Source organism: Coturnix japonica, chromosome 23 (assembly GCF_054131305.1).
Source record: "Coturnix japonica strain WE chromosome 23, WE-NBRP24, whole genome shotgun sequence".
Classification (NCBI taxonomy): domain Eukaryota; kingdom Metazoa; phylum Chordata; class Aves; order Galliformes; family Phasianidae; genus Coturnix; species Coturnix japonica.
Genome location: NC_140685.1, coordinates 3122126 through 3134214, shown reverse-complemented (window position 1 = coordinate 3134214; position 12089 = coordinate 3122126). Strand labels below are relative to the sequence as shown.

At 44.5% G+C, this 12089-nt stretch overlaps 1 protein-coding gene across 4 annotated transcripts in view; it reads left to right on the top strand.

The window, feature by feature from the left end:
- The first annotated feature begins 9030 nt into the window (after positions 1 to 9030).
- Positions 9031 to 12089, top strand: part of COX10 (cytochrome c oxidase assembly factor heme A:farnesyltransferase COX10) — an 89116-nt gene continuing 86057 nt past the window's right edge. For all 4 annotated transcript variants that reach the window (XM_085522464.1, XM_015879736.2, XM_085522462.1 and 1 more), the window contains exons 1-3: positions 9031 to 9145; positions 9307 to 9431; positions 11172 to 11475. In XM_085522464.1, coding sequence (XP_085378590.1) covers positions 11428 to 11475 — 48 coding nt within the window. In that variant the 5' untranslated portion in view covers positions 9031 to 9145; positions 9307 to 9431; positions 11172 to 11427. The remainder of the gene's footprint in view (positions 9146 to 9306; positions 9432 to 11171; positions 11476 to 12089) is intronic.

Genomic DNA, 12089 nt, shown 5'->3' with positions numbered 1-12089 from the left:
GCAATGGGTACCAGGTTGGCAGCACAGTGTGTTGTGAAGGCAGGTTATCACTGAGAGAACTTAGAGCTGAGGGCTTTGCAGAGTAGAAAATGTAAATAGAGGTGTCCTTTGATGCTACTGCACAGGGAAACAATCAGTTACTATCACCATTATTTAATATAGTACCAAACTTTGCATGCCTGGCTGACTCGCTTCTATTCATGGTGTCTAGAACAGAGAAACAATTACAAGAGTGTGTAAAGGATAGAGGTGAAGAAAGAAAATGAGCTGAGTTTTAACCCCTTAGAGTAAAAATGAGAGAGGCTTCTCCTCCCACCCCACCTGGCCTGTGCTCCTTTCCAGGTGCCCTCCTGAGCACATCTAGCAGCAGGACAAAGCTGCATCAGTGCTGAGCTGCAGCCCCTGGGACCTTCCTTGGTGCTAGTGTATGTTTGCTCTTCTGATTTCTTCTTTGAGACCTTTTGGGGTCCAAATGGCCCTTCTCTGACCCCTTGAAACACCTCCTGTTCCCTCACTATGGAGGTGAGGGGCTGCCCTGCTCCTAATGGGGCTAAGCATCACTTAAGTTTCTTGGGGATACAGCTGTCTCCACCTCTAGAGCAGTGACAGCAGTGCTTCCCTCCCTCCTCAACTCAGGTATCAATGACCTGGACTGGGCCTTATGCTATATATGTAGCAGCTAGTGCCATCTGATTCTGATCTTGGCTGGCATATGTAGGGAGCTTAATTCAAATGATATGGAGTGAGAATAGAAAAAGCCCTGGCTAAAGTTGGAATGTCCTCAATACATTCAAAACAATACAAATACATTCAATACAAAAAAAGGAACTCCTCAATACAGCACATATACACAAAACTTTGATTTGCAGAGCACTTCATGAGCATTAAATTCTGTTTTAAAACACTGTCATGAAATAGAGTGAAATAAATAGGGAATTTTTTTATTTAGGGAGGGAAAAAGTTTATGATAAAGAGCTGAATTTATAGTGTAGTTCTGAAAAGAACATTTACAAGGATTTTAAAACTCCAAAAGCTTCCTTAATGCTGTAGTAATGAAGGTCCCCTAAGGGACTTAAACTGTGCAATAGCCAAATTCAGGTCAGATAAAGTTGCTGTTAATGATGCAACCCCTTCAAGTTTCCCTGAGTATAAAAAAATCAGACTTACACTACGCTCATTTTTGCAGCCATAAGGAAGAATTAGTTTGGAAATACCAAAGATGAACTGTTCAGACTGCATGGAAAATTACAAAGGTCTCCCAAAGGTGAATGTGTGACCAAAAAGACCGGGCTACCACCACATATAAATAAGTCATGTTGGCTGTTTTGAAAACAAGCATTGCCTTGACAAATGAATGAAGGACTGGTGAATAAGGGAGGCTGGCCAGGCTGATTTGATTCAGTCCCCATACAGACTAGTAAAAAACACAGATCTGCCTTTATAAAACCCTCCTGTGTTTCTTCAGCTCTTACCTGTCTGCTGGCACCCTGAGGTGTGGCTGTACCCCCACCTCCCTCTCAGAGCTGCAGATAGGGAGACCCTCTGATGATTTGCCCTTGAACCCAGGACACTGTATGTACGAGTGAATAGTTTATTGGAGAGAGCAAAGAGGATTTTTCATGGTATTTTGGGTGAATCTCAGTAAGTCTCATCTCCAATCTGTGCTTTATTTCCCTTTCTATACACTAGCCTTCATGCCGTTGATCTTCTGAAAGGCATCTGCTGTTTCAGAAGCTGTTTTTCCTATTACAGTCACCAGTGTCTCCATCCAGAAACAGCACCCTATTCGGGTCATATCCAAATACATGGGTTCCAGAACATTTGTCTCATTCTGGTTACAGTGGACACTAAACCTGTTTGCACCTGGGCTGCCTGAATAACAAAGCTCTGAATCTTTTTGTTTCTTCTTTTTCTTCTTCCTTTTACCCATATGTGGGACATTCTTTACATCCAGTAGCTCCGTGCACTGCTGTGCAGTTCTTCTCAGCCCAAACATTGTGGTTTATATTTGCTAGGGAGGAGCACAATAGCTGAAAACCTGTGCTATGAAAGCTTTGCGATCCATCAAGCGAATAGTGTAGGCTGCATCGGCTCCCTCCTTCCCAATTGCAGATAGTAATTCATTTTGGGGATATAGCTCTCAAGAAGCAACTTTTGCAGGCTCCTTCTTTGCTTCAGTGGCATACAAACCTCTCATCCTTCTGTTCAGGCTGCACTTTGGCAGGGTTTCTCTCATAGAACAAGGACTGGATGTCCAGTATTACTCATCATGGCACGAAACACGGTTCTTTACACCTCAGAAGAATCTTTAAATTACAGACTGGTAGAGCAGCCAGGGACAGAACGTCAGCTTCTATCAGTGAATCAAAGCATTCAGCTGCACTCACTGTCTTACGTTTCTTTCCACTGGATCGGGCCAAGCAAAGCCAACGCTAATCGGTTGAGAGAGCTGCAAATGTTTTGAAATACAGCAGATTAGGGAAAGTCCATGATTTGGGCAGACGTGAATTATTGTGTGTAGATATAAATAAATATTGTTCCCAGCTCAGCCTCTGGCTCATGTCCAACACGACACAAATTCATCCAAAAAAATGAATGGGTTAGTGTGTTAACAAGTGCCTGACAGACTCCGAATACTGCCCAGGGGGTGCACGTGCAGTGTACTTGACCAGCTACCCTTTGCTGCCAAAATTAACCCTTAGAATATGTTTGTGCTGAGCAGAGCCAGCCCACAGAAAAGGCTGAATGTGGTGCATGCTTGGATGGTTGCTTGGCAGAGCACGGGAGATGGAAGGTGGGTGTGAGTTATGCACAGCTTTTTGCAGTATCTGTGTGATAGCTGCCAGAGTGAAATAAAGAGCCCTAGGTGGAGGAGAGCCCTTACCACAACGGGAACAGCCCACCCTGTTATCTGCTGAGCAGCAGGGATGGCTCTGTGATAGCTAAAACTTGACTTTTTAAAGCAGCGTTCTGAATTACCGAGGATCTCAAAATGGCTTATCTGTAGGCTGCCTCTTTCATCTCTTGCTATTTTTAATAGCCCATTATGAATCATTTTGATATGTTCATAAATGTTATCCTTTCTGCGAGTTCTTTGCTATGGTTGTCAACTGCTGAGCTAATGTGAGCATGGTTAGTTGGTCTGGGATGTGAGAGCTTCAGACAAATGTCTGCTTGGCTGCATGATTTATAGCAACTCTGAGTCCCTGAGCATCTTGTCCATAAATAAGGAGAGTGGGTGCTCTGCTTTTCTGTAATCAAGACATCCTCTTGCTCTCACTCTCCTTTGTTTTGCTTAGCTTTAGGAGGTTTCTCTGGACATGGTTTGTCTTGTGGTGCTTGCAGTCAATAGGACAGATGGTATTTCTCTAAAGAAGAGTTTTACTGAGGCTTGGCTGCAGTTTGTGATTTAAAGGTGGAGACACGTGCAAAACAATAGTTTATTTTGTCCATTGAGTATCCCAAAATGCTGGGAAAGCTGCAGGCTGTGGCTGAGAGCAGCAGGGCTGGGGCCTTCCTGCATCTCCAGCTTCTCATGGTGTGTTTCTCATATGTGACATGATGTCCTTGGAAACTAAACCTGTTCATGCACAGATAATAAGTACAAACCCTCCACAGTGAGGGGAAATGTTGGAGTTTCTCACCTGGAGAACTCACCTGGCCCACCACCAAGATGGGTGCATCAGGACCATGCTGACATCAAGGGTTATGGAGGAGAATCTGTGAGGAAACACTGCTGCCCTAAGCCCCACACATCCATTGCCATGAATGTGATTTTCTGTGCTGCTTTGAGGTGGGCAGAAGCCCTTCCAGTCAGCCACGCAGCCATCAGGTGCCTTTCTGCCATCACTAAAGCTCTCCCTAACCTGACTTCAGGTGTTATCAGAAACTATAGAAAAGATAATGTATGAAATCCCTGGATCAATTATATAATAGCAGCACCGTGCATAATTACAAGGCTCAGGAGTGCTGTTACCCTTGCAAGTCAGTCATACGCACTGATGTGTTTGGTGCTGCTATGACAGCAGGAGGCATTTTTGCTGAATCCAACAAATTCTGCTGCAGAACAACTGTCCAAACAAACTAGTGTTAAGTGGCTTGCAGTGCTTCTTACATAAAGGCTTGGAATAGTACAGGGCAGAAAGAAGTCACGCAGAATGGGATATTTGCTGGAGAGCTGTGAAGTCGGTGAGCCAAATAACAAGAGGCACTGAGCAAGCTGTGCTGATGTTACCAGTGTGCCATCTCCACTCCTGACTGTCCAAAGCCCAAGCATTCCTCCACATCTGGTTAAAGTGGCAACAAACATGGAGCAAGACTGCATCCAAGAAGTGGTAGGGGTGCATGCTGAGATGTAAAATGAAATCCATTTGCTCCCTCTCATTTTGGAGAAAGAACAGGAAAAATAGCCAGAAAAAGCTGTGAAGGTTGTAGTGAAGTAGCAGCCCATCTAAGTGAGAAGTTTTCCAGGAGGTGTAAGAAACCATAAGTGGAGAAGTTACACCAAGTGGGAGCAGAAGTGAAAGATGTGCTGCTTGGGCTTGACAGTGGATAAGTAGGGAGATGCCTGTTTAATGGGGCTGGTGGAGCCCATCAGTGCAAAATCTTATATTGAGGAACAGATGCAATAGCAACTGAATGAGAACAGTAAATCATAAGAACTGCTTCCAGGAGCTGGAGCTCACTGTGACTGAATTAAGGCTGTTTGGGCATCGTTTGGAATGAAGAGGAAGCTGATGCTGTTTCCTGGTGCTTGGCACATGGGCTTCATACGCTCAGCCAGCCCTCACAGCGGGATGGCAGGCAGATGGGGGCTGCTGTGTCCCTGAACACAAGCACTGCTGCCAGAGTGCTGCCTACCTGGGTAAAAATGCTGCCAGGGGAGAAAAATGAGTCAGAAACGGACTATTTCAATGTGGGTGCTGCAGGCAGGGGTCTAAAGCTAGTATGGTAATGGCATGAATGGGAGAGCAAAGCGTGGCCTGGTGTGAGAAGAAAAGAGTAATGAGCAGATGGACAAGAGGCAGAAATTCTGAACATCAAGACCAGGTTGGACAGGGCCCTGGGCAACCTGATCTAGTAAAGGTGTATGTTTGGTGGCCCTGCTAGGCAGGGGGGTTGGAACTATATGATCCTTGAGGTCCCTTCCAACCCGGGTCATTCTGTGATTCTGTGATGAGCTGCAGCACTACATTACTCACAAGAGCTGGTGTTAGGCAGAAGCAGAGATACTGGTTCTGATGAGAACACTGAGCTGTGGGGCTTGGAGTCCTGCTGCTCTGCACAGAGCATGCATGGGACCCATGGCCAGGAGCTGCCCCTCCTGCAAGGCTACAGGGATGAGGGAATTGTGAGGTGGCAAAAGCATTTGGGGCTGAAAAGCTGCAAGAAACGCTGGTGGGCTTTGTGCAGCTGATGGCCATATCTGCAAAGGGCACATGCTGTGCAGACTGTGTGCCTGCTCCATTTGGCTGTCAGGCTGGAAAGGGCTTCCACAAAACAGTTAATGTGTGTGCACCGAGCACTTCCTGAGCATTTGCTGAGTATAAGAGATCAGTTATGCAAGCTGTTTCTTCAGTTTTAATCTGATTTCCTCCCTCTGCTCTTAATAAATCTTATTTTTATTAGATCTTCTGAGTCGTGGGCAGCTTGGGAATTTCACATAGATTTTCCTGGAAAAGAAAGACCTCTGAGAGGAGGTATGGGAAAAAAAAAAAAAAGAAACAGGGTCTAGAGATATTCAGGCTGCAATTCTCAGCTGAAAGAGCACAGGACACAGGTTCTTTTCTTCAGAGTGTCATTTTCTGGGCAAAGAGTTGCTGGAAAGAACCATTGTTGATGCTGGCTGAGAAGTTTTAAGGGATAAGGGGTATCGCTGCTTGTCAGAAACTGCAATGTTTGGGTGAGTTAAGAAGGGATGGCTGACACGATGGGGGACTGCAGGGTGTCGTGCAGCCCCTGTGTGAACATGTGGCTTGTTTCTGCTGCTGCAGTCAATGAAGAAAGATGAGAAAAAGTCAGACTGGATATTAGGATGTAAGGAAGAAGTTCTTTACTGTGAGAGTGGTCAGACACTGGCCCAGACTTCCTAGAGAGCTGTCTGATCAAATAATAGATAGAATCATATAATTACTTGAGTTAAAAAGAACCTCAAAGATCATGTAGTTTCAACCCCATTGCTGTGGGCAGGGTTGATGATGCCCCATCCCTGTCCCTGTTGCCTTTTGGATAATTATCTTAATAACATACTTTAACTTTTGGTTAGCCTGAGGTGTTCAGGCAGTCGGGCAACCTTTGCAGGTCTCTTCCAGTGGAACTACTCAATGTTCTGTAGGTCTCAATGTGATTTAAAGGGTAATTCCCTCAGTACGGTTCATCCCCACTCAGCTTGCTGCTTATTTCCCATTACCCACATATTTGCACCAGACTCAATGTCATTCCAAATTGTATCACAGCTGAATTTACTCCACTTGTCAAAACTACCTAAGGAAAGGCATTTTCCTTGAAGGAAGCTATTACAGCTCATAGTCCATTGCAGGTGGTGAGCAGGCTATGCAGGGCTTGCCAAAATCAGCACATCACAGGGTCAGCACGAGGCCGCCTTGGACAGCTGGGAAGAGGCAGCAATTCCGAGCTGCTGATTTCCTATGGTATATTTGAACTCTACTTTGGGAAAGAAACCGGTCTGGCACACCTGTTAGGAAAGGCTACTGAGTGCTCATCTACCAGGATGACTCTTTCATTTGCTCCTGGAAGCTTCAGCTACACCAAAGCATCGGGACTGGCCTTTAGCATTGCATGAGTTCTTCTTATCCTTTATTTCTGTGTTCCTGATATATTTTAGTGCCATTCACTTTGTATACCATTATACTGCAACCAGACCCCCCAAAAGCAAATTCAGTGGGGCTCAAGCTGATGGGGGTAGAATTGCACTAAGCTACGGCTTCCCACATGGTGTATTACTGAACTCCACAACAACCACAGCTCTGAAATGATCTGTAAAGGTTACCACAATAACAGCAGGATGCCATCTTATTTATTTTGCACTTGGCTTTTCAAGTTCCCTATCTGAAAGTACATCAAGTCTCTCCGGAGCTCTAACATCAATGCTGCATTCTATGAAGCAAGGAAAATATAATATTTTTACAGTTGGTCTTTAAATCAATTTCTGACAACAAATCAATCTCACCAGAAGCCTTGTTGGTGTTATGAGTAAGAGAAGGAGAGATTTGGAGATTAGAGTATAATAATAGCATGCTGTCTCCATGAATTTGTCCTTTTGTATATCCAACTATCGCATTTTGAGGCAGAGATCTAATTAAGCCCCACCAATCAGATTTATGATAGTGCTAATAGAAAAAAAGGATCGTATAATGCTGTTAATACGTGCTCCGTAATTAACACTAATGGGAGTCGCGTGGTTAAACACCCCGTGCATCACCCCGAAAACAAACCTGTAGGTGCAGTGTTTATTTTATAACCTCGTAGAAGCAGCAATAGATTCCAAGCAATCTTAGCAACTGGGAATCACTGCACCAACCAGAGCCCACCCTGGAGCACTGAGACGAGGCAGGTTCTGCTCCTGCAGCCTTCTGGTCATCCTGCAGCATGGCTGCTGGGGGATGAGACTGTGGGACAAAGTTATGTATGCAATGTGCAGTATCTGTGCTTTCTAATGATCAGTCACAGCACCTGGTGCTTTCTGGAGCATTCAGTGCTTTGTGGAGGTAGATTCTGCAGCATTTAAGACCCAAACTCTTGCTAACAAGACCCAAAGCTCATGCAGACTCTTTAGGCTGAAATACAACTCTGACATTTGGATACTTGTGTTCACTAAAAATCTTATTATTTTTCTTTTTTTCCCCTACGATTCGCTTTAGTAGTTAAACCCAAACGGGTATGTGACATTCAGCCTTCCTTAAATCATCATTATCGTTTCATAAGGAGGTATTTCTCTGCCTTGAGGCCCATGGATAACATTCTCCTTAATTAGGAAAGTAGTGTTTTTACCCCTTCTCTACAGGGGTGCAATTTATTGCCCAAGTGAAAGGTAATGAAAATCATTAAATCTTAAATCTCAGCCCTGACACAGACCCCTTGCCTACCTCAACCTTTTCCTCTGTGACCCTGATTGCCCCCAAACCAACCAGCCATCTCTATGTGTGTGTTTGTTACGTGATGCTTGTTTTATTTTCGCAGGTGTAAATTTAACTTGAGACCAAATCTCCGAAACTTACAAAAACTTGAGATGCAAACAGGAGCTGTGAAGTGATACGTGATGAGAGCTCAGAGTAAAACAGGTTATTAATTATAATGAGAAGTCCTAATTTCTCCCCAGCTCCCCAGATAGATCGGGAGTGGAAATAAATGCTTCCAAGTAGGATATTCTCAGTGAATTAGAGTGAGTGTTTTCATTTTATCTTCCTAATAATGATTTAAGATGACTTTCGCATGAATTTAAGCTCTATAAAGAAATGAAAGCCTGGGGGGAGGACATTTCAGAGGCAGATTTCTATGCTAAAATATTGAGAACCATTTCCTTAAGCATTTCAGTGACTTACAGCCCACATCCCCTGAGCTTGAACTCTTAAGAGAAAACATTTTAAAGGCATTTTGGGGTGTGATTATGCTTTACAACGTGAGCAGTCCGAGCCACCCCCTCCCTTTCTAGTCAGAGGCTGCTCCTGCAATGCCTTGTAACAGCTTTTAGACTGTTAGTCCTGCACTGGGTGGGCTCAAAAAGCAAAATGAAGGTGTTTTCCTATTGAGGTCAGCAAACTGAGCCTGCTTAGGAGCATCAAGGAGCAAATCTGATGCAAGGGAAGGCAGACTGCACTGAGGAAGCGTTGGGACCTGAAGTGTGACCTGCAATGGGACCTCCTGCAACACGCAGCAAAAAAGCAAAGCTAATTTCAACCTCGCAACCCCCAACTGCACGATTCGCCTTTTATTTTTTAACCAAATCTCGTTATTTCACGTCACCACCACCACCCCCCCCCCCAAGCGGAAGTACCGACCTGGAAGTCATTTAGAGGTCAGAGCGGGTAACATGGCGGCGCCCAGGCGGTGAGGGGAGAAGGCAGCGGGAGCAGCGCTGCGGCCATGAACGCTGCCCGCTGCTGCTGCCCGCCCCAGGCGCTGGCAGGTACCTCGGGCAGGACATGGGAGGGGGGTGATGTGGGAGCTCAGGGCCTCTCCTGTCCCAATGGCCTCGTTCCCATTGTCATACAGAGTCCTGTAAGGTGATACACTGAGTTAGAGGTAAGAGAAACTAAGAGCTGATGTTCTCTGATTTCCTTTTAATAGGGATATTTGTCTGGAAATTGAAGAAAACGGGGATACGGCAAATCCCGGGTTACTTTGTGCACCTGTGTCGAGCGCCCAATGACAGACTGATCACATTTCAGTACTTTAACTTCCTCAAACGAATGGTAAGTGATGGGACGTGTGCATCCTGCGTTTCTTATTCCTGAAGTATCAGAGAATCATAGAATGGGCTGGGTCAGAAGGGACCTCGAGGGTCATCAATCACCAACCCACCCTTCCATGAGATTCTGCTTTCTGGTAGTTCCTATGTAGTGTATGTCACAAGCTGGCTTTGGCAGGGGTCTGGATGGGGTGATTTCCACAGGGCCCTTCCTGCCCCTACGCTTCTGTGGTTGTGTGCCTGGAGATTCTTCCTTTTCAGTTGTTCTGGATGTAAGAGATGCTGGCTGGTATTTAGGGTCTGGCATCAGTAAATGTCCAAAGGGTTCCCATTAATCTCACTCACCTACCTCAGTGTGATCTGCAAATGGGAGCATGCTCTCCTGCTTTCTGATTGTGGAAGTTATGGTTTGTTTACCCTTGTGAAGATTTGTGATCTTGTGATTACCCTTGTGAAGAAGACCCCCATCTGGAGTACTGTGTCCAGGTGTGGAGCCCTCAGTACAAAAAAGACATGGAGATTTTGGAAAGGGTCCAGAAGAGGGACAGGAAGATGATCAGGGGGCTGGAGCACCTCCCCTATGAGGACAGGCTGAGGGAGTTGGGTTTGTTCAGCCTGGAGAAGAGAAGGTTGCGGGGTGACCTCATTGCAGCCTTTCAATACCTGAAGGGAACTTACTGCCAGGAGGGGAGTAAAATCTTTGAAAGGGCTGATAATAGCAGGACACGGGGAAATGGTTTTAAGTTAAAAGAGGGAAAATTTAGGTTGGATGTTAGGGGGAAGTTCTTCATTAGGAGAGTGGTTAGGTTCTGGAACAGGCTGCTGAGGGAGGTTGTGGATGCCCCGTCCTTGGAGGTGTTCAAGACCAGGTTGGACGGGGCCCTGGGCTCCCTCAGCCTGTCTTTGTAGTGGAGGTACTCCAACCCTCTGATGATCTTTGCGGCCTTCTCTGGACCCTCTCCAACAGCTCCCTGTCTTTCTTGTATTGGGGGTTCCAGGCCTGGTCACGGTATTCCAGATGGGGCCTCACAAGGGCAGAGCAGAGAGGGACAATCACCTCCCTGTGCCTGCTGTCCACCCCTCTCCTGATGGATCCCAGGATGTTTGCTTTCTGAGCTGCAGGAGCACACTGCTGGCTCATGTTAAGTTTTGTCTCGTGTGCTGAGTTAATACTGGAGAATGGTTTAGGAAAAAAAGTATATTTCTCATACCTGACCAAATCAGGCCAAGTCCAAGCATCTCCTTTTTTGTGTTAAAGGGTTAAGCAGTTTGGGTCTGTAACATCTGAATGATAAGCCAATCATTAGTTTCTTATAAAGATATATAAAGTTGAGTAGGTGTTTTGGAGTTATTATAGACCTACGGGTACCTCTTTGCATATACCTGAATTAATCATTCATAAATCAGATGACACTGTCAGGTGGTTTTAAAAATGAATTAAGAAATATTTGCTATTGAAAGTAGAAGGAAAAACGAAGTTTGCTTTGAAGCAGTTCTTCTTGGTTAAGTAAATACCATTGAGATAGTTGTGAAATGGAAAGATGCCTTCTTTGTATGTTGTCCAAATTAAGCTTAACTTCTTTGCCCACAAAATAGGTGTGAAATTCAAGCTAACTCAATCATGTCATCATAGGAAGTAACTATCATTAAGGAGAATAAAGTAGCAGTAACGTCAGTGATAATAACAATGCCAAGTTGACAAAAATATCTTCTTAACCATGTTAATATTTATCATTCTATCTAGTATGTAACACAGTACAACAAAGACCTCAGCCAGCGGGCGAAACCAAAGTCAGATTCAGTTGTGTCTCCATTCCGTGAGAGTCAGTTGGATCAAGAAAGGAAGGTTATACACAAGATTACACCAGTGTCACCTGTTCATCAGCCTTTGTCTGAGTTGAGAGAAGCTAAGTCAGCTACAGAAATTGGAGAGCCAGGCACGCCACCAACAGCAGAATCCAAAGAAGAGAGACAATGGAGAGAAATGAAGCTCCGGCTGGATGATTTGCCAGGAATTCTGGCACGTTTGTCCAAAATTAAGCTTACAGGTACCGTATTGTTTTTCACTTCTGTCCATCCTCTTTGGTATTTAGAGTTCCCTACCACGTTAATGATACCCTGCATGTTTTTCTGTGATCATTTCCACTTTGGTGACACAAAGTAACTGAGTCAGTTCCATCAAATGTGTGCAGGGAAAAACAATGTAGAGCAAGTATTTTGTTGCCTATTAAGTTTATTTACATCGAGGAGGAGCTTGCATTATATCATCAGCTAGCTTTTGGGGATCATAAGAGAATGCTGATACAATAAAAAGGTAATACTGGATTAGGAAGTGATTAAATAAGCCCTGCATTAAGATAACGCATCTTAAGTTTACCATCCTCCTCTCTTATTTACTTATCTGCTGCTATCTACTTACCTACTTATCTCTCATTTACTTCTGTGCAGCTAAATATTTACAGTATCATATCATATTGACGGTACAAACAAAAGACAATTTGAATAATTTCATAGTTTATAAAGGAAAAAAATGGTGTGTAGTCAATTGCTTTTTCTGAAATGAGGTGAAATTTACCTGTGTGGTCCATAATGGAACTGTACCTTCTAAGCAGCTGTTTTAGCAATTGCCTTGTAGTCTAGCTACATTTATGTTATTCCAATA